Source organism: Solanum lycopersicum, chromosome 2, assembly GCF_036512215.1.
Source record: "Solanum lycopersicum chromosome 2, SLM_r2.1".
Taxonomy (NCBI): Eukaryota; Viridiplantae; Streptophyta; class Magnoliopsida; order Solanales; family Solanaceae; genus Solanum; species Solanum lycopersicum.
Window position 1 is genome coordinate 67,473,792 of NC_090801.1, and position 18,572 is coordinate 67,492,363.

General features: G+C 31.3%; 3 protein-coding genes and 1 long non-coding RNA gene across 10 annotated transcripts; all 4 read right to left on the reverse strand.

Annotated features, from left to right (window-relative positions):
- Window positions 1–27: 27 nt before the first annotated feature.
- LOC104645705 (uncharacterized) lies at window positions 28–2,557 on the reverse strand. 5 transcript variants are annotated; one of them, XR_011214952.1, is made up of 4 exons: window positions 2,464–2,557; window positions 2,206–2,301; window positions 859–978; window positions 28–257 (listed from the first exon to the last, which is right to left on the reverse strand). It is a non-coding gene; the product is annotated as an uncharacterized lncRNA (long non-coding RNA). The 5 variants fall into 5 exon arrangements; XR_011214953.1 differs by lacking the exon at window positions 2,464–2,557 and adding an exon at window positions 2,400–2,429; XR_011214951.1 differs by lacking the exon at window positions 2,464–2,557 and having other exon boundaries at window positions 2,206–2,344.
- Window positions 2,558–3,615: 1,058 nt separating this feature from the next.
- LOC101249976 (alpha-L RNA-binding motif/ribosomal protein S4 family protein) lies at window positions 3,616–6,121 on the reverse strand. The gene is made up of 4 exons (NM_001348176.1): window positions 5,887–6,121; window positions 5,686–5,793; window positions 4,614–4,688; window positions 3,616–4,184 (listed from the first exon to the last, which is right to left on the reverse strand). The coding sequence occupies exons 1-4, from the start codon at window positions 6,018–6,020 to the stop codon at window positions 3,953–3,955; spliced, it is 549 nt and encodes a 182-aa protein (NP_001335105.1). The 5' UTR covers window positions 6,021–6,121; the 3' UTR covers window positions 3,616–3,952.
- Window positions 6,122–6,785: 664 nt separating this feature from the next.
- On the reverse strand, window positions 6,786–12,088 carry LOC101249695 (protein kinase superfamily protein). 3 transcript variants are annotated; one of them, XM_019212469.3, is made up of 9 exons: window positions 11,767–11,964; window positions 11,431–11,525; window positions 10,330–10,717; window positions 9,602–9,755; window positions 8,502–8,628; window positions 7,858–7,940; window positions 7,704–7,775; window positions 7,385–7,588; window positions 6,786–7,295 (listed from the first exon to the last, which is right to left on the reverse strand). In XM_019212469.3, the coding sequence occupies exons 3-9, from the start codon at window positions 10,653–10,655 to the stop codon at window positions 6,993–6,995; spliced, it is 1,269 nt and encodes a 422-aa protein (XP_019068014.1). In that variant the 5' UTR covers window positions 10,656–10,717; window positions 11,431–11,525; window positions 11,767–11,964; the 3' UTR covers window positions 6,786–6,992. The 3 variants fall into 3 exon arrangements, with proteins under 3 accessions (XP_019068014.1, XP_010316202.1, NP_001335108.1); XM_010317900.4 differs by lacking the exons at window positions 11,431–11,525; window positions 11,767–11,964 and adding an exon at window positions 11,090–11,242; NM_001348179.1 differs by lacking the exon at window positions 11,431–11,525 and having other exon boundaries at window positions 6,790–7,295; window positions 11,767–12,088.
- A 1,875-nt stretch (window positions 12,089–13,963) lies between these two features.
- LOC101249416 (uncharacterized) lies at window positions 13,964–16,150 on the reverse strand. Its single transcript, XM_004232082.4, has 5 exons — window positions 15,945–16,150; window positions 15,797–15,849; window positions 15,578–15,647; window positions 15,312–15,364; window positions 13,964–14,582 (listed from the first exon to the last, which is right to left on the reverse strand). Exons 1-5 carry the CDS (start codon window positions 16,036–16,038, stop codon window positions 14,421–14,423), a joined length of 432 nt encoding a protein of 143 aa, XP_004232130.1. The 5' UTR covers window positions 16,039–16,150; the 3' UTR covers window positions 13,964–14,420.
- Between the last annotated feature and the right edge of the window lie 2,422 nt (window positions 16,151–18,572).

An 18,572-nucleotide genomic window follows, 5' to 3' on the forward strand; every position in this document is an offset into this window, starting at 1 on the left:
GCTGTTGAAAGAAGATGAGACAAAGCATAAGAATGAAAAAATTAACCTTCAAAAAAATGAGTCTTGAGAATTCCACAATTTTGATTGCTTTATACAATTTCTGATCTTAAATTAAGAACTCAATTGATAGTCATTGAGATTGGATACTGTAAAAGGAAAAGAAAATGACCAGTCTCAGGAATTAACCCATGTGTAGAGTTTATATGTAACTCAACTTAATTGCCTGACCACTTAAGAATATCCCTACATAAAAGATCCTGCAATAAAATCGAATTAACACCAAACATTATACCATCCATAAGCATTAGGAAGTAAACAATAAATAAGAGAAATTCTGAGGTTTACAACTCGAATTCAAGCAGCAAAAAAATCTGCAAATTCTTTTTAAAAATATTTGAAGTTATAATTCTCAAGATTCAAGAGGAAATTCAAATGTATCGAACTTAACAAGTGTTCAACAGAATTACTCTAAAGCCATATATGCGAGTTTAGGCAAGATGTTGTCCTACTAAATAACAGGAAACTTCAATTGTAATAAAAACCAGTAAGGAAACAATCTTTTTTCTTGTCAAATCCAAAAAGCCTCTACAAAATATCAAGAACGGGCTTCTGAAGGCAATCAAGAAAATCAAACCCCATGACTTGAAGTAATTTTATTTGGATTTTCAAGCAACTATTTCCAAATAGAAACTAATACAAATGATTTGTTCACAAAATACCAACCAACAGTTGCATCTATAAAGAGATAATCCAATGTGAGTAATATAATTGATGCATGTACAGATCTTTATTCAGGATTAAGTGAGTGTATATCTTTTTGAGATTATCAGTAATACATTTATCAAAAGAAAAGTTCACCTGGTCCAGTGTGGTTTTCGCTCCTTCCATTCATTGTTGGAGAATGCTGAGGATTTCTCCATAAATGTACAAATCATCCATATTATATTCAACCCGGAGAGAACATGCTGTGTCAACCAACTTAAACAATAGCATGATAAATAAATTCAATGAGGAAAGGTATATTCATTTCAACAAAGAAGAACATAATGATCTTGAATGAAACAGTGATTCAAATACAGGATAAACAGAGAAGGAATAACATTATTTTTGAACCTCAACATTCATCACTACGAAACAGTAAAAGTATATCAATAAAACTAAGAAAGGTAAGACCATCGATGTTACTTTTTCTAGAAAGAAACTAAATCCTTTTAAGCTCCTAATGCAAAGCACAGTAACTGCTAACTTTTTAATATACTCTAGCAAATAGAGTCTAATCTTTGCAAACTTCCAAAAACTTTTGAATCGAAGCCAAACAGACACGTATATATCAACTTTCAACATCATCAAAAATCACCTTGTTTGTCCATTTTATCTTTATACATACAATTTTGTGATTACTTCAACTTGACAGAATGAAGTTTATCTTTTTAGTCTGATCAATTGTAGGAACTTCCAATTACGTTAATCAGAACGTTTTCTTGACTCCCCATCGGTGTGTACTTGTGTGCTCCCCTTGAGCCTAGTATTTCCTATTTCAGATGTCAACAAGTTTCATTTTCACACTTGGCCTGAAGAGAGAAACATAACTAATATATTTGATTTAGCGATTTCAAGGTACAAAACATGTCATCCTGTAAACAATGTCAAAAACAACGACCAGGTTAGTAGTGTTATACCCTATCCTAATGGATATTACCCAACTAAATCTCAAAAGAACTTTTCCTTCAAAACCTTTCGATAACCATTTGGCATCCCATGAGTTGTATTACTAACAATTTCCAACAAAAGAAAGGTCCGAATTAGAGCTCACAGATTCTCCTTTAAAGCCAAAGCTTGCTGGGAAAGCACACAAAAACATCTGAATGACATTATTTTGTTGTTGCTAGCGTAAAGGAAGCATACAAAACAATAGTTGATTAACACCACATCCTTCAAAAGTAAAGTACAACTTCCGACAATCCTTCAAAAGAAAGTATAACTTGAGATAATGAAGTAATATAATAACTTGAGCAACATTAAATGCATTAGATCAATGTCAAAAATCATTCATCTTTTCAGAATTCCCCATTATCTTACTTGACACAATTTTCAACTTTTAATGCCAATATATTCTTGAAAACTACGGTTTCTTTTGATTTTCTTAAAGTATAATACGAATGTAGCTTTAAAAAGACAACAAGTTGTTGATTTTCTTCACTTAACTGCGAATGCATGCAAGAAATTCAAGAAAAACTGACAATATCAAGTAGATAGGTCGGCTGCAGCAAAATTGATTTGGGGTTCTGATCGGACATCGCCCTGCAAAAAAAAAACCCCAAAATCCAAATTCAGTAACGAAAGCATACCGAAGATGCACAAAAAAAGGAAATAAATTCGAGTGAGATGAAACGAAGAACCAAAAGCACAGCGCAGACAAAAGATGAAGGTACATAAAAAGTGAGAGAGAAAATCTGTATTTACAGTGATGAGAAGCACCGTAATAAGCACGCTAAGTACTAAAATGTATTAATGACTTATTAAGTACGCTAAAGGTAAAATCGTGTATTTAAACGCTCGGAGGAAACAAAATAACCTAAGAATATATAAAAATTATACATTTATGGTAACTATGTAAGTTAAAAAAATTTATTTCCATAATTATTTTTATATACGTGGTCGTTTTACATTTCATATTCATCAAGAAAACTAGATAAGTTTATCGTTATATATTTATTTAGTGTTCTTTTTAAAGTCAAAATTTTTAATTACTGAAAATAAATTAAATTACGTTGACTAATTAAATTGACCAATGAACCAGAATTAATTATTTAGTTTCTTACATTATACGCTTATAACTCTTAAGGATAAAATAGAAAGCGTAATATTATTTACTTATTAGGAAACATATATTATTAGTAAAGGTCACGTATAAATATCAATGTAGAGACTAGAGAGTATGCGCATCTTTGAAATTTTGAAATTATACTGTTGATAGAATTATAATAAAGAATTGAAAACCATATTTTAATATTGTCTTATTAAACATTCCAAACTTAAATAATTAAATTATCAAATAACTAAATTAAAAAAGAAATACTCCCTCCATTCGATATTATTTGTCATGTTATGTTTTTTGAAAGTCAATTTAACTAATTTTTAAAGTTAAATCACATTAATTTGACATTTTAAATAAAAAAATTAGATATTCTAAAATTATATGAAAAGTACTATAAATAGCAATTTTTGCATATTAATATGATTAAAATGTACATTTTAAAATATTAATTAAAGTTTTCCTAATTTGACTTTAAAAAAATCATAACAAATAATACCGAGTAGTCCTTTTTAACTTTAAATATCTTCTAAACATAACCGTGACACTCCATAAAAGATGTCTTTTAAGATGCAAAAAGAAAAGAAAAATAACTCAATAAAAGATTAGAAAAAATGTAGGAAACAAAAAGACCAGCCTTCAAAGAAATGAGACTGAAACCGTCATAATTTTGATTGCTTCATACAATTTTTAACCTTAAATTAACATGCTCTTCTTTCATCTATTCTAAAAACATGTCTTTAGATTGAATAAGGTAAAATATTGTAAAGTTCATATGCTGACCACCCAAAAATTATCTCTAGAGATATAGAATCTTGTACAGTAAAATTGAATTAACACCAAACATTATACCATCCATAAGCATTAGAAAATCAACTTCGAATATAATAAATTTAACTCCAAATGACTGACATGTGAATTAAGTTACTAACAAAGATATTCTATTAAACTTTACTGTTGAATATAATGTGTACATCTTCAACAGTCTACAGGAGCAAAAATGTAGAGGGGAGGTAGTACAAGGCAAACTAGCAGGAGGTAAACCTGCCAGGGAACTCCAACAATGGCCAAGAAGAATGTGTTCCATTTCTCTCATTCAATCAATTCTCAAATGCTTCATAAATCTGTCACCAGTCATCAATTCATTGCATCATAATCGTCTAGCTGATCGTTGTACTCCAAGACCTTTCTCCTAATCTTAGATGTATCTACCCAAGTGATGAAATCCTCCATATTTCTCGTCACGAGAAATGCTGGGTCAACAACTGTATCGGGTCCAACTCGAATATGACCTTGTTCTATGTATGTCACTGCTTCCTTCATGTGTTCAGCAAACTTCAGCCTCACCAAGATAGTGGACAACCTACGCCTGTGAATGAAGAATACATGCATGTCTTTATTACCAAGAACATTATCCTTGCAAATTTTGATCAGGAAGAACAAAAACATGCAGTAACACAACTCCATTTATGACCAACTAGTGGTGACTCGCAATGTTGTCTTAAATCAACAACCTAAGAAGAGTTGAAAAATGATTGCTTGTGCTTGGAAGATTGGTAGGTAGGTGAGAGGTTCTTTTGTATGCACGTAAAACTGCATAATATTACCTTACAGAGATTTTTAAGTGTAGAAAATATAGAGAATTTAAATTTAAAAGTTTTTTATTTGTATTTGCATAATAATGGCATGAGATGAGTTTAAATGGTGTAATATCGTAAGTGACGATTCATACAGCTGACGCCAACTTGTTTGTAGATGTAAAGAACTACACAATAGGAAATATAGAGAACTCATTTACCTGCAGAAGGATGACACAGATAAGTTCTCACACACGGATAAGCTTTTCCTTGTAGTTATTACGCCCATGTTGTACCTGAATTAAGGAGAAATCTATCAGAATTTGTGATTTCATGAAATCTGTGGAAATACTAAGGAGAGATAAGGAGGATGTGCTTTCATAGAGAAAATGATTGAGGAAAGATTTTCAGCACAAGGAAGGATGAGAGCAATAATAACATCTATCAAACCAGAAAAGAGGAAGAAGGAAAATGTTCATGCACATATATTACACTGCTAATGATCGATCATCTTCGCATTAAGTTCGCAAAATATAGTAATGCATACGAATCAAGCAAACAGAATATCAGAGGCAGGCAGAGATGGATGCAGTCATCAACTGTTTCAGAAGAATCACATGGTTACCAAGTATCTGATGCTCACTTGTTGAAAACAGAAGTTCTGTAGCTGAGTTATTATATAGCTACAACAGATTAAGGTCTATCACTCCTGCACCATTATCTTCTTAACTGGCTATTGTCTACATATACTAAGCAAAAAAAACTAAATAAATATACATATTATTGAAAAATTAATGTAGGCATTAAGTAATTAGCCTACACAATGAAGGTCACAAGTTGATATCCGGAGAAAGGATTTTCAAAATATAAAGAAACAAACATAAAAAGCCAAGGGAATCCAACATCTACTATATATATATATATAAAAGATAATTTTGACCTTGTAGACTGTAGTACACAGCATAAATTTTTGCCCAACTTCACTTGGAAAAATATCTCTCACGAACTTAAATTATCAGGGCACTCAAACTTGATAAGTATCGCAACAACATACCCACTGTAATCCCACAAGTGAGATCCCGTGAGGTTGGTGTGAAGCAGTCTCAGACAGGTAGTTAAGGAAAAAACACATGCTGAAAACAAGGAAACAAGAACAATAGCAACAACAAATAATACAATAATTGAAGCAAGCAAACAACATGTAATACTAAAATCGAAGAAACAAGATACTAAGAGAGTAATAATAACAATAAATGGGATTAACAACATAATAAGTTAGGCTAAAACACTCACAGCTTCTCTAGAAGAGAATCGGTCATTTCTATTCTATATGGATCTCTTGGGTCCATCTGCTTCAGTATATTCACAAGCTTCTGCACTGTTCTGCACAAACCTGAGTACCTAAATAGAGATAAAACAAACAAGAAATTAGCTTTATACACCAATAAGACTGTAAGAACAGAAACATTCACATGTGATATAGGAAAGACATACTTTTTGTAGTCGTCTCTGCCAGTGACGTGGTAACGACGCATGACATCACCTTCTCTGTGACCTCCTTCTCTCTTCCATTCAAGGAAGTTCACCTTCTTCAGAAGCTTCTTTTCATGAGCTTTAAGCTTCCTCATCCTGATTGACTATGGCTACCGATTTCGAGCTCTGTAAGGCGAAGGGGACACAATTAGGTTAACCTAAGGAAGAAGAAGATTATTCAATCGGTAGGGGACACAATTAGGTTAACCGAAGGAAGAAGAAGATTATTCAATCGGTTGGTTTCGGGTTGGGCCGATGTAAACAAAATAATCGGCCCAAATTAATAACGATCTTTGAAAGTTGTCTGAATTAGCCACTTTTTGGTCCGGTAATCAAAGTTTACCTGCTACTTCGAAAATATAATTAAAAAATAGGATATTTTCTTTTTATTGTGCAACTAAAAATTTGGACAAAAATACTCCCAAGTAAATTTGTAAAACTCGTAGAGTTTGAATTGCACATTTTCAATTATACTTTTAAATTATTTTGAATATTTCTATTGCATATAATTGGCTAGGACCGCATAGAATAAACAATACTTATAGTCACTGCTAACCATACTCTAGGTTAGGGAGAAAAAATGTCCAAGTATCATTAAATATTATATTATTATATTAGTAATCCCTAGATATTAGATGGTGTATTAAATTTTTCACATATTAGATATTGTTTAAAATGTAATACAAGGACTATTTCATTTAATACATTCACTCCTAAAGTCTTTCTTGGGCTAAAGTTAGAAATCTTTTTCTCATTTAAAAATGAAAAAAAAATATATTTAACCGTGAAAATCTTGAATATGAACTTGAAAAAGCTAAGATATTAATAAGCGTGAATTAGTAAGAGGTGGAAAGAAAGGATACATGTTAAAATCTTGTCAACTTAAATTTTCCGATATAAAAATTCTTTACATGGTTAGTTTATATAACTTAAATCATATCCAAAAACACCAATTTCATGCCAAGTTGTTGATCCAACACTCAGCGTGATGTCTTTCCTATATCTTTTATGCTGCAAAAAATAAGCTCAAGAATTGAAACAAAGTGTTCATGGTTGTGAATGAAAAGTCATTCAACTTCTCTTTCATTAATGCTGGCCATGTTTCTCAATTCAACCTGTTGATGTTCTATCCTTCTAGCCATTCTTGAACTGTCATATCTTGTAAATGACATGGTATCCTCTTTGACAAGGCGCCTCTGTTTTATTTTCAATATTGCATGTGATATTTCGCCCATGGAAGGACGCTTCCTAGGTGTTCTGTGTATGCATTTATGAGCAATTGCAGCAAGACTCCTCACTTGTTCTACACTGCATGTTCCAACAAGCTTCTTGTCTAGGATCTCATCAACTCCATCAGAACTCATTGCCGCCTTTGTACATAACAGGTCAAGACAATAAGACAACGTAAAATTTGCATTTGAAGTGTGATGGGATGGGATGGGATGATCTGGGAACTTACAAGATTTACATATTCCATTAAGTTCTGATGTGGATGAATAGCGGTGATTAGTTCAAAAAGGATAATGCCAAAGCTATATATGTCACTCTTCGTTGTGAACTTGCTTGTGGATATATACATAGGATCTATGTAGCCATATGTACCTTTAAGGCCTGAATTGCGGCCATCATATACCTCCTCTTTTGACAGCCCAAAATCAGCAACCTAGTCATAAAGAAAGAGGTAAATACTCGGAAGTAACAACTTCGGCTAATATGCAAAGGAAGCAATTTAATAGACAACAACAGCAGCAAAGTTGAGTGTATGGAGTTCCACTGACCTTAGCTCTCATAGATTGATCTAGCAATATATTGGCAGTCTTCAAATCACGGTGTATCACTGGGGGAACTGCCTGTTGGAAGAAATGTGAACCAAGAATAAGTAACCAGTCTTGTGAGCACGGCAAATAGAAGTAAATTGGTCAGTCAGACTACCCCATCGTGAAGATACTCAATGCCATGTGAAATATCAAGGGCTATTTGCACCCGATCTTCCCAACTCAGGCTGTATTCCTCACCTGAACATGTGCAGGACAAAACAGTTTCATCACCTCTTCTTAGTCAACAGAAGATTTAAAATAGAGAAACCACACAGAAGGAAGAAGCTCCATTGAACGTATAACCATAGAGAGACAATTAACATTCAGATTATTTTGCGTTGTTTACTGATCATCCCCTCCAGATTCCTTTACTTTTAAGTGAAGATTCTACAGGAATTGGTTGTTTCATTGCAAAAAAATTGACTTTGTAGAATATATAGAGTGATGGATATAACTGTTGATAGTAGCGGCAGAGATGATTCCAAGTTGGAGGTTAAGCCACTAAAGTACTCTGAGAACTAGAAGAAACAAGCTCTGGAAACCCTTTTTCTTGATTTTGGTAAATATATAGAGAAAGAAATAGGATGATTATTTAAGGCAATGAAAACATTTGTTTCGATTCGAAGTTCTCTTTTAGGGAAAGAACAAGAAAATTGTTTCACAGGCAGCTTTAAGTTAGAGCAAAATGTCTAGAAGTTTCTCATCAGTAGTCATCTCCAATAAAGTAATGTTATAAAAGGAAAAGAGTAATACACTTACTGTATAAAAGGTTTGCCAAACTTCCATTACTCATGAACTCATATATTAACATGCGATGTCCTTTATCAACACAATAACCCACCAAATTTACTAAATTCCGATGATGAAGCCTACCTAGAAGTGTTACCTGCACAAACACCAATCGAAATCAAAACTTTATCGAGAACATTCACCTTCATGAGAAATATGAATAGAGGAGCATAAGATGCATTATTGTACTGTTTGAGAGTTGGAAATCGATATGCTTAAAGAACCTCTTAAGACCTTTAGAACCTATATGCTAGCTTCTTTTTTGGCCCTTTTTTTAGCCTCATGTGAATAGGAATTTTTCCCTAAATATGTCCTAAGTAAATATGCTTCACCATTATCTTAGAGCCCACCTGGCATACAAGTCTCATCCAATTACATTGAAGTGCGGTAACATCATCTCCGCCTTACAAGATAAAATGTTCATTTGAGATGCCCCTTTTTATCTCTATATTAAGGTGGCAGATGTATAACTGCTTTCTGAGACTGACCAAGATGATAGATTAAATTATTGATAAGGACCAATTTACAAATTTGATATAGTTCATAAACAATAGTAAAAGAATTTTTTGACTGTCTCATCCAATATACTAAGATGAGGGGTAGGTAATGAGTAGAGTTAATCCAGAACCTTTAAACAGTCTTGGATGTCCTTTTACATGTGACATTAGGCACTGCAGGTTTTAAATACCCTCCATACATAACCCAATTATAGGGTCTACACATGGATGACAAGTGAGGAATAGATTTATCAAAGGTTAGCTATAATATATTTAAAGAATCTATCCAACCCAATGTTTTAAGACAATTAGTGGGTAAACCATGTGTTTCATAAACCAGTTATGGGTACCCTTATGCATCTAATGTGAAATATTGTATACCTCTGAACAAAATTCTTATTTACGTGAACATAAATCTCAAATAAAACGGATATATAGATACAGTTTACAGCCACTACTTTAGCTTTCACTGTTGGATGAGGCTATATAATAAGGATGCTGCAGCAGAATAATTCTTCATAGAAATGACAACACTGTTATTTCTCTGGGAAAAAGTTAACGAGCAATCCATACCTCAGTAAAGAACTCCTTCTCTCCTTGTTTTGAGTCAGTAGCAAGAACTTTCACCGCAACTACTCCACCAGCAGGCATTGTAGCTTTGTACACTGGACCAAAAGAGCCCTGTCCCAGAATGGTTGTAAAGTTTTGGGTAGCTTTTTGAATGTCCCTGGGGTTCCAAAAAAGATCAGCACCGGCAGTCGGCATTGTTAAGCAGTTTAATATGGAATTCGTAGAGAAAAATGTATTCAATAAACGGCTTATTTTAATAATGCTAAATTGCCAATTACAACTTCTAGGCATTCTTCAAACCAGATTGCCTAACACATCCAATGTGTATTTGAAGGATCAAAACAAAGAAACGTATAAAAATATTCCGTTGCATTCTGACACCTGGATTACATAATCTCTCAACATGCTTATATGATGACAAACGAAGCATCATCAGCTTGCCGCTAAGAAAAGAACCAAAGCCTGATGGCGATGCCAGAGAGAAATTATAGAGACAATTAAAAAAAATTCTGAAATACACGGGATAAAAAGGTATCTATGTATGTTTTATGGATTTAAATTGCTCTTAAGTTGCTAATTTATACACATTAAGAAGAGGAACCATGATTGAAGAGTTTCCCTCAGTTACTATTTAGGATGCAATAACATGAAAGGCTGTTGAATTTAGTCATCTACAAGGTGATTCCCCCACCAAAGATATTAATATCCCTTTAGAGTTGTAGATAACATACTTATAAAAATATCTTGGTAATCCAGATGCTGAAGCAAATTGATCTTTAGAAGGGTGACTCCACCAACTGTGCAGTGGTTTTGTGGCAGGAAATCCTGATGTCTTAATAGCTACAGAATTTGACAGAGATGCACTAAAATCAACGCTTGTTCCAAGTCCATTTGTCCGTATTGGAAGAGTTGCTAGAGATCTCTCATTTGGATGGTGCTGAAGATGAACACGCCTTTTGTACCACCGAATTCCAAAGAAAACAAGTGATGCAATGAGAATTCCAAAAGCCACACCGACACAGATGCCAATAATAACTAAATCAGCTTTATGAACCATTCTTCAATCTTTTCCCAAAACAAAGAAACTTGACCATGTTGTGAGACTAGGATGGAGCTTATCTGTCGTAATGAAGGTAAATAGAAGTGAATAGTGCACCTTCTCCAGTCAGTATACAAATTAAATATTGAAGTAAGAAAGCATTAAACTTGGAAGAACATATGGCTCTTGATGATATTATTCATGCTGGCGTTAGGAAGAAATATTTACATGTTGTCAACTAAATTGGGCAAGTAGGGAGCAACAAGCACCACCAATGGAGTACAACACCCCCACCCCCACCCCAGGTACATTGTTCATATTGACAGTAGGAAGAAGAACTTCGTTTGATAAGGTAAATAAATTCTATAAATGTTTGAACAAAAAGGTTATACATTGTCAATTGAATTCAGCAAGTTTAGGGACGAGGGAGAATCAGCAGGGGAATACCCTACCTCTGGAGAAACATGTCAAAAGCATCTAAAGACAAATTGTGCACAAATCTATTACTCCTTTTTATGACCAGAGAATCCGCAGCCATAGCCCTTTGGGTGCAGTCATATTAGTAAGCAAATCGATACTTCACCAGAAAGAAAGAAAAGCATAATCTATGAAAAGAAAGAACAAACAAAATCAGCTACGCTAAACCATAGCCCCTGAAGCATTATACCAGTCCTCTTCTCCATATGGGTTCACGTCAAATAAATTGATTGGTGTTGAAATTCTAACTTAATTAATGGCACCTAACAGTGAAAGACACCAAAATATACCCTTGAGTTTATCATATGGAAAATACCTTGAAATCTAGTGAAAACAAAGATTCAAAACTTCCCCTTATTGCTTTATTACTACACAAACCAACCAAATCAATTTTCCTTTTTTCAAGAAAGCCTGCAGTTCAAGATTATGTTAAAGAACTAGATCAGATCACTCTTTTTCATTCACAATCAAAATACTTGAAGACCCCAGTCCACTCGTCAAGCAAACAGACGAAAGCAAGAAACTCCCCCCCCCCCCCACTCCACCCCACCACCCCCAAAAAAAAAACCATAATTAGCAGTACATGTAACTAAATACGCAGAAAACGAAAATCAAGAATCTTGATTTATTTTTATAAAAAAAAAAAACATACCTTCAGAGGGGAATCTCATTGGGTTTCCATCAAAACCAAGAAAAAGAGAAAAAAAACCGTAAAAGGGTGTGCTATCAATTGTGGAAATGGCGCAGTAGAATGAATAATGGGTAAAAAGCCAATGCACGCGGTTTACTTTTGGTTTTTATTAGTAGTAGAAAAGCAGAGCCCTACTAAACATTTGGGGTGGCTAAGCACACATTAATGGGCGTACATTAAGGGATTTGACAGAACTTAGACGACTCCGCCTTTGGATTTTTCAATGTAGCACTGCCATTTTGGTCGTCTTCTTGTAGTCAATTTGGGTGTAATATTTTCATCTATTTTCAAAAAAAAAATTAAAGTATATTTATACTTTCATCCAAATATATAGGTATCTTGTTATATTTTCTCCCTAAATATAGCACTTTATTATAAGTTAATACAAATTTATCGTTAATTTTGATTAATGAACACGTGTTAAGCTCAAAAACAAATAATTCATCTTCGATTTTTTTAAAATAACTCATTTGTTTAACCTGAGCCAACTTTTCTTTCTTTTTTTTGGTCTTCTTCTTCAACACCTAATTTGAAATTTTTTTTAAAAAAAAAGATATTTGATTTTTTAGATGGGAGTATTAATTTTACCTTAATGGTTTGAGTTGAGGGGCAATGTAGGTCCCTTACAAACCACTTTTGAAAGCAGATGAATGTTGGTTAGGTTTGAAATAACCAATAAAGAAATGGTCCTCTGCCAGACTACAAATGGAAGTAAAATAAAAAATATTCGTTTGGTTGGTTTTGGTCAGAAGCTTTTGTGTTTGTGCCATGAATAAGTCCTCCAATCATGTGCCTATTGCTTCTGAAATGGTCACCCAATATATATATATAATAAAAAAAATATACTACAACAAGTTACATAAATTTACTATTATTTTTATTTCTATTTCGTATCCACGTTCATATTAGAGTTTGATTATTTCAAATTCATATTGTTTAGGGTTTTTTTTCATGAATTGAATCTGAAATTTCTGATTAAAAAGTGAACTGTCTCATTCACTACATCATATCTGTTGATTGTTGTTTCTGCCTCTTTTTTAAAAAAATAGAAATGGATCTATAAGAGGTACAAAGGTAGTAATATTCGAAATAGGAACAATTTGTTGTATTATATCACTGACAAGGCACTTGGACCATAACGGACAATACATTGAAGAATATAACGAGATTGTAGTAATGTTCAAACAACCTTCAAGGCTCTGCATTTATTCATCTCCAATCCTTCTACTTTTGGTACAATTTAATCTAGTCATGTTCTTTTTAATCAACTACATTAACGATATATTGAATCTGAACTTAGGGATCGTTTGATTGGCTATATTAAAAGAACTAGTTCATAGATTATGTAAGGTATTATTTAATATCATGTTTGATAGGAATTTAGGCTTTTATACACCCTAAATGGTATTATAAAATGTATTACTAATACCTTTCATTTGAAGGTATTAGTAATACATAGGATATAATACCATGGGATAAGCCTATATAAAGATAAAAATATTCCTCAAATTATTTTAATTATTTTGTATATTTTCTTGATGTTATTATTTATATTTGTACTAGTAAATTTATTTAAATAAATTAGCTTACAAATTTATTTAGAAAGAGTTGTTTGTTATTAATAAATTCAATACAAATTTGAAATGTGGGTTGTATATCTGTATAGGAAGTTTGTGATCTTTTATATATATATATATATGTTTGCTTGGTTTACTAATTATTTGTATTTTAAACAATTTAAATAATTAACATACATATTAAAACTACAACCTGCAATTTTATGTGTACATGTAGATGATTTATTCAATTTTGTCATTGTTGATCGTTTTTTCAATTTTAAAAGTAGATTGTTTATCTTTTTTAAATTGAAAAAATGTCGTGTTGTGAGTGATCAATTATTCAAATGACAATTATTTATCCTCAAATAGTTCAAGTTAAAAAATAACAAACAAGACAACTAAATTGTTCTTCCCATAGCTAGTTAATTAGAAGGTTATAAAAAATAACATTATCCGACAATTATCCATCTTAATCCTGATCCAATTACAAAATAATTCAAGGATATAATTGAAAAGAAATTTTTTATAGAGTTATAATCCAATCACAATATGAGGTGGGAAAAAAATGAATCAAACACTTGATAAAAATAAATCCAACATTAGTAATCGAAATACTAATAATCCCTTAATTACTAATTCCTGCATTATTAATACCTGTGTTTACATAAGCATGCCGATTAAAATACCTTGACATGATTAATATTTGACTACAATATACAAGGTTAAACGGAGTTTGATGGAGTAATATATATAAACTATAAAGATAGGAAGGAAGCAAATGTACAATAACAAACATGATTTTTGGGCCTTCACTACTAGGGAGGCAAAATTGTGATGGCCCAAATCTACTTGTACTAGTTACTACTACTAAGGTTTTAATTCAGGAAATTACACCTAATGATCTTGAAAATGGACGGTCTTGAGCTTTTGGCCTCTAACTTAATTTATAGACGAACCTTCAAAATTTGTTAAAACTTGAAGTTTTGCCCCGTGACGTGAGGTAAAAGTTCAAGATCACCTACCTTCAAGACTAGTCTTATAAATCGCTCGTTTTAATTAGTCGGTAGGCTTGTGATTATTGATGGGTGGTTTGCTGCGGCGAGGCTTGCTTCTTCCACTATAGTCTTTGGTCAGAAGCTTCGTTATTTCATCTTCTACATCAACAAACTCCTTCGATTCTTCCTTCTTACCTATCTCGTGATTCTTCTTGATATCCGCCTAGTAATCCACTATAAATATTAGTAATAGAATTCAAGAATTAAAAAAAATGTGATGTTACATTGATCAAAAGGTATATTCATACCTGGTTAATGAAATAGCGTTAAATCAAATTCAGATTACATTAAACATAAGAATGCAATAGGCAATTTATTCCCGATTAATCAACTTAATTTTAATGAATGTGTGTGTTATAACCATCATCAGGCTGTCTAAACTTTAGGTAAATTAACGATCATAAAAAGTAGGATTAATATTCTGAATTTTACTAAGGCGTGTTTATTCTTATTAAAAATGCACTAATAATATAAGAATTAATCATTTTATTTATATATTTGTAGATAAGTTAAACCCATTTTTTTTAAATTAATAAACAACAGACTGATTAATATTGTGCCCCGTGAGTTAGAGCGTGAATGATAGCATCTTTTAAAGTATGTGTGTCTATTTGTCCCCCCGGAGCCGAGGTTGTTGAAATATCATTTATTTTTAAATTTTATTTTTTATTTAAAAGATATTAAAATTAAAAAGATAAATATCAAAAACAAAATAACATAGATAAAATATTATTCTAACAGAATTAACATGATTTTTTTCATATTAATATATACATATATATATTTATAATTAAATGTTAATATAAATATCAAAAATTTCAACGATTCTAAATAATTAATTTGTCGCGGCATATTTTCGCGAAAATAAACTTGATAAGTGGGAAAAGAGAACCTGAACATTCATGTGAGAGGTCTTCTTTGAATCAAATCCAGCATCTCCTTTCACTACCAAAAATAAAATAAAAATGACTGATCGGACAATTTTTATTACTAATTAAAAAAAAAAGTAAAAAGTTCAAAATGATCAGAAAATCATGTTAGCTATGAACTATTTAGTAATATATTTTTTTTAAAAAAAAATTGCAGTCAGAACAAATAGATCGATTCGAAATTAAATATTAAAACAGAATAGCTAGTAGTAGTAGTGTATATATATACCTGAAAATTGATACACTAGCATTTTTCTAATTCCTCCAGCAGATGCAACGATACCATCCACATGAGAATCCTGAATAAATTTCAAAAGAATATATGTAAATAGTATACTAACAAATAACTGCTAAGAGAACATAATCAAGAATCAGATCAAACGTAATTCTATATACTTTCACATACATAAGAATCAGATCAAACGTAATTCTGTATACTTTAACGTACATGATCTTTTTCTATAGAGGTAAACTTTAGCCACTCTTTCTTCCTTAGCTTTCCTACAGAAAGCAAAGAAGGGGAGAAATATTACTACTTAGCTTGTAAATAGCGGCTATTAAAAAAAATTTAAATGTATGAATTGAAGTGTAGTTACCAAACAGAACATTAGCTGAAGTGTGTTGTTGTGGTTGAAGAATGAGCAAAGCAATTACAAGTACAAGCTGAATATTGAAACCAAGTGACACCATATTATTATCAACTTAAATAAGCATAGATTAATTTTCTCTTTTTCTCGAGTGGGAGTAGTAAATATATAGTAGAATTAATGTGGGATTTTTATACAGTTTTTTCAAAAATAAAAGTTTTGAGTCAAAGTTAGGATTCCCACACCTGTCTGTCTTATTCTATTATTATTATATAATATACTTCGGTAATCTCAACTCTTCAAATATATTAATTTAACAAAACTTATTAATAAACTGTTCGGAGTGATAAGCATCAATTTTAATATTAAAAAAAAAAAAACTTTTTAGGTAGAAATAAGAAAAATGTAATAGTTCGGTTAAATTTACGGGAAAATTATATATAATAGCAAACTAATAACCTAAAATAAATGAAGTAGCTAGAGTTTGATTTAATTGTGCTCCATAGTAAACATTTGCAAAAAGTTGTCAGGCGCCTCTCTCCCAAAATCTTGCTCGTCACTCTCCTTTAATCTCTCGCTCGCTTCCTCACTTTTTATATAAACACAAGTGTATAAAAATTGTTTCTAATTGTACAAAGCAGAGAAAATTATATAGATGCAGATATTTTTGTTTCCCTCTCTCTTCTCTTCCAGATCTCGCTCGACACTCTCCCAAATAACGCTCGCCACCCTCGCCTTTCTCACTTATACAAACAGAAGCGAAATGTATAAATTGCGTTTCTGTTTGTACAAAGTGTGAGAAAATTGTATATACACATGCAAGTATATATTTTCGTCTTATACACTTATAATTATACAATAAAAATACTCCCCTACCCAGTTTCTTTTGTCTCTCTCTTTATCGTTTTATACAATTTTTAAATTGTATTTAATTTCTCTCTTTCTCGTTTTATACAATTCGATTCAATTATACATTCTTTGTCAAGTCTCCTTTGTCTTTCTCTCTTTCTCATTTTATATAAATTCAAATTGTATATAATCATTCTATACACTTATAATAATATAATTCATTTTATACACTTCGTTTTTATACAGTTCTCTATCCAAGTGTCTTTCTTTTTCTTGTTTTATATACTTCGTTTTATATAATTTGTTTTAACTGTATATGTATAGCGAATTATACAATTTCTATGTTTGCTATGGAGCAAAATTATGTAAACTTTGCTATAACATACAAATATAAATTTTTTATTTGTTATACGTAAAGTTACCCTGAATTTATTTATTAATATGATAAATATATAATATGAACCAAAGGTGTAATTTTCTACTAATATTTTATTTTGAAGGACAAAACAATAAGAATCAAAAATATTGGATTTGAACAAGGTAAGTCATAGTTTATCTTTAATTTTAAAAAAAAGTTGTCAGTAATTTTATAAGAGATGATGAGCTGTTATATATGGTTCCACAAGGTGCCATGCAAATCATGAGTAGATAACGGAGAGTGAATTATTAGTACCAAAATTAAATTAAATGTACTTTAATCTTATTCACAGATTCGGCTACTGTACACCACCTTAAAGTTTTTAAAAAGTGTGTGAAAAATATAAAATAATAAAATAAACAAATAGTGATATGCTTTGGATGCCATTTCGGCTTCTACTAAGGTAATCTTGTAAAAATATTTGTACCGTCTTGTTACTTAAAAGTTAAAACAAAATTACTGTTTATACAATCTTGTTAAATACTCAATAGCATTGATTGGTAAATTTAAAACAAATTAATAAGTATTAGTTAGTGTTTAGATAACAGTACTCACTCCATTTCAAATAATTAAATTGCAAGGAAGAAAATTAGGACATAAATTTAATATTACTTTTTATTATTATCCTTATTAATTATTGTCAAATTAATTTTTAAAAGGTATAAGACATAAATATGTCTTTTTATTCGGCTTTAAATCACATTTATGTCTTCAACTTTGGGTGTGCATAAGTAGACACTTAAACTTGTATAAAGTTGAACAAATAGACAGACGCACACGTCCTACATGTCATTTTTTATCCTACGTGATTTCTACCCATGCAGGACTCATGTGTTTATTTATTTAAAAGTTGAATAGTTAAAATGTCTGTTTACGCATTATAAAAGTTAGAGGTCAAAATTAAAATTTAAAATCGAATTTAGGGTTCAATATATGTAATTAATTATAATAAATAATTTCAATACTAATTAATTTATAATACAAAACTCTTAAAATATATCGATCGAGTCTTTCATCCATAATAGTGGACTATTTCAATCGAGTCTTCAAAACTAAAATTTATAAAATATACTAATTCACTTTTAAATTTGGTGAAGATGACGTGTAGAGTATAACACCAATGGAGTATTAATTTGTCAATATAGTGAATAATTTTTTTTATTATAATGTCAGTCACATTAATGTAAGGAATTACTAAGAAAAGAATTCAGATCAATTGAAGTTTCTTGAACTTACGGGTTTGATTTGTTTTTTTAAATATCAAATTATATTATTTGTGTCGGTTTTTTAAATCAATAAATTAAATTAAATTAATAAAATTCAATTTTTTCAATCTCGAGTTTTTTCACTAAAGTATTAATTCAAACATA

Excerpts from the sequence above, each read along its gene's own strand:
- LOC101249976 (NM_001348176.1), bottom strand. The coding sequence starts at position 6,020 with ATGAGGAAGCTTAAAGCTCATGAAAAGAAGCTTCTGAAGAAGGTGAAC. Across the intron at positions 4,689-5,685 it reads GATTCTCTTCTAGAGAAGCT|GTACAACATGGGCGTAATAA; the intron begins GTGAGTGTTTTA and ends TCCTTAATTCAG. Across the intron at positions 4,185-4,613 it reads TCTGTGTCATCCTTCTGCAG|GCGTAGGTTGTCCACTATCT; the intron begins GTAAATGAGTTC and ends CTTCATTCACAG.
- LOC101249695 (XM_019212469.3), bottom strand. The coding sequence starts at position 10,655 with ATGGTTCATAAAGCTGATTTAGTTATTATTGGCATCTGTGTCGGTGTG. Across the intron at positions 8,629-9,601 it reads AGAAGGAGTTCTTTACTGAG|GTAACACTTCTAGGTAGGCT; the intron begins GTATGGATTGCT and ends GTGTTTGTGCAG. Across the intron at positions 7,296-7,384 it reads TAATGGAATATGTAAATCTT|GCGGCAATGAGTTCTGATGG; the intron begins GTAAGTTCCCAG and ends TTATGTACAAAG.
- LOC101249416 (XM_004232082.4), bottom strand. The coding sequence starts at position 16,038 with ATGGTGTCACTTGGTTTCAATATTCAGCTTGTACTTGTAATTGCTTTG. Across the intron at positions 15,648-15,796 it reads CCTCTATAGAAAAAGATCAT|GATTCTCATGTGGATGGTAT; the intron begins GTACGTTAAAGT and ends AAATTTATTCAG. Across the intron at positions 14,583-15,311 it reads CCTCTCACATGAATGTTCAG|GCGGATATCAAGAAGAATCA; the intron begins GTTCTCTTTTCC and ends GTGGATTACTAG.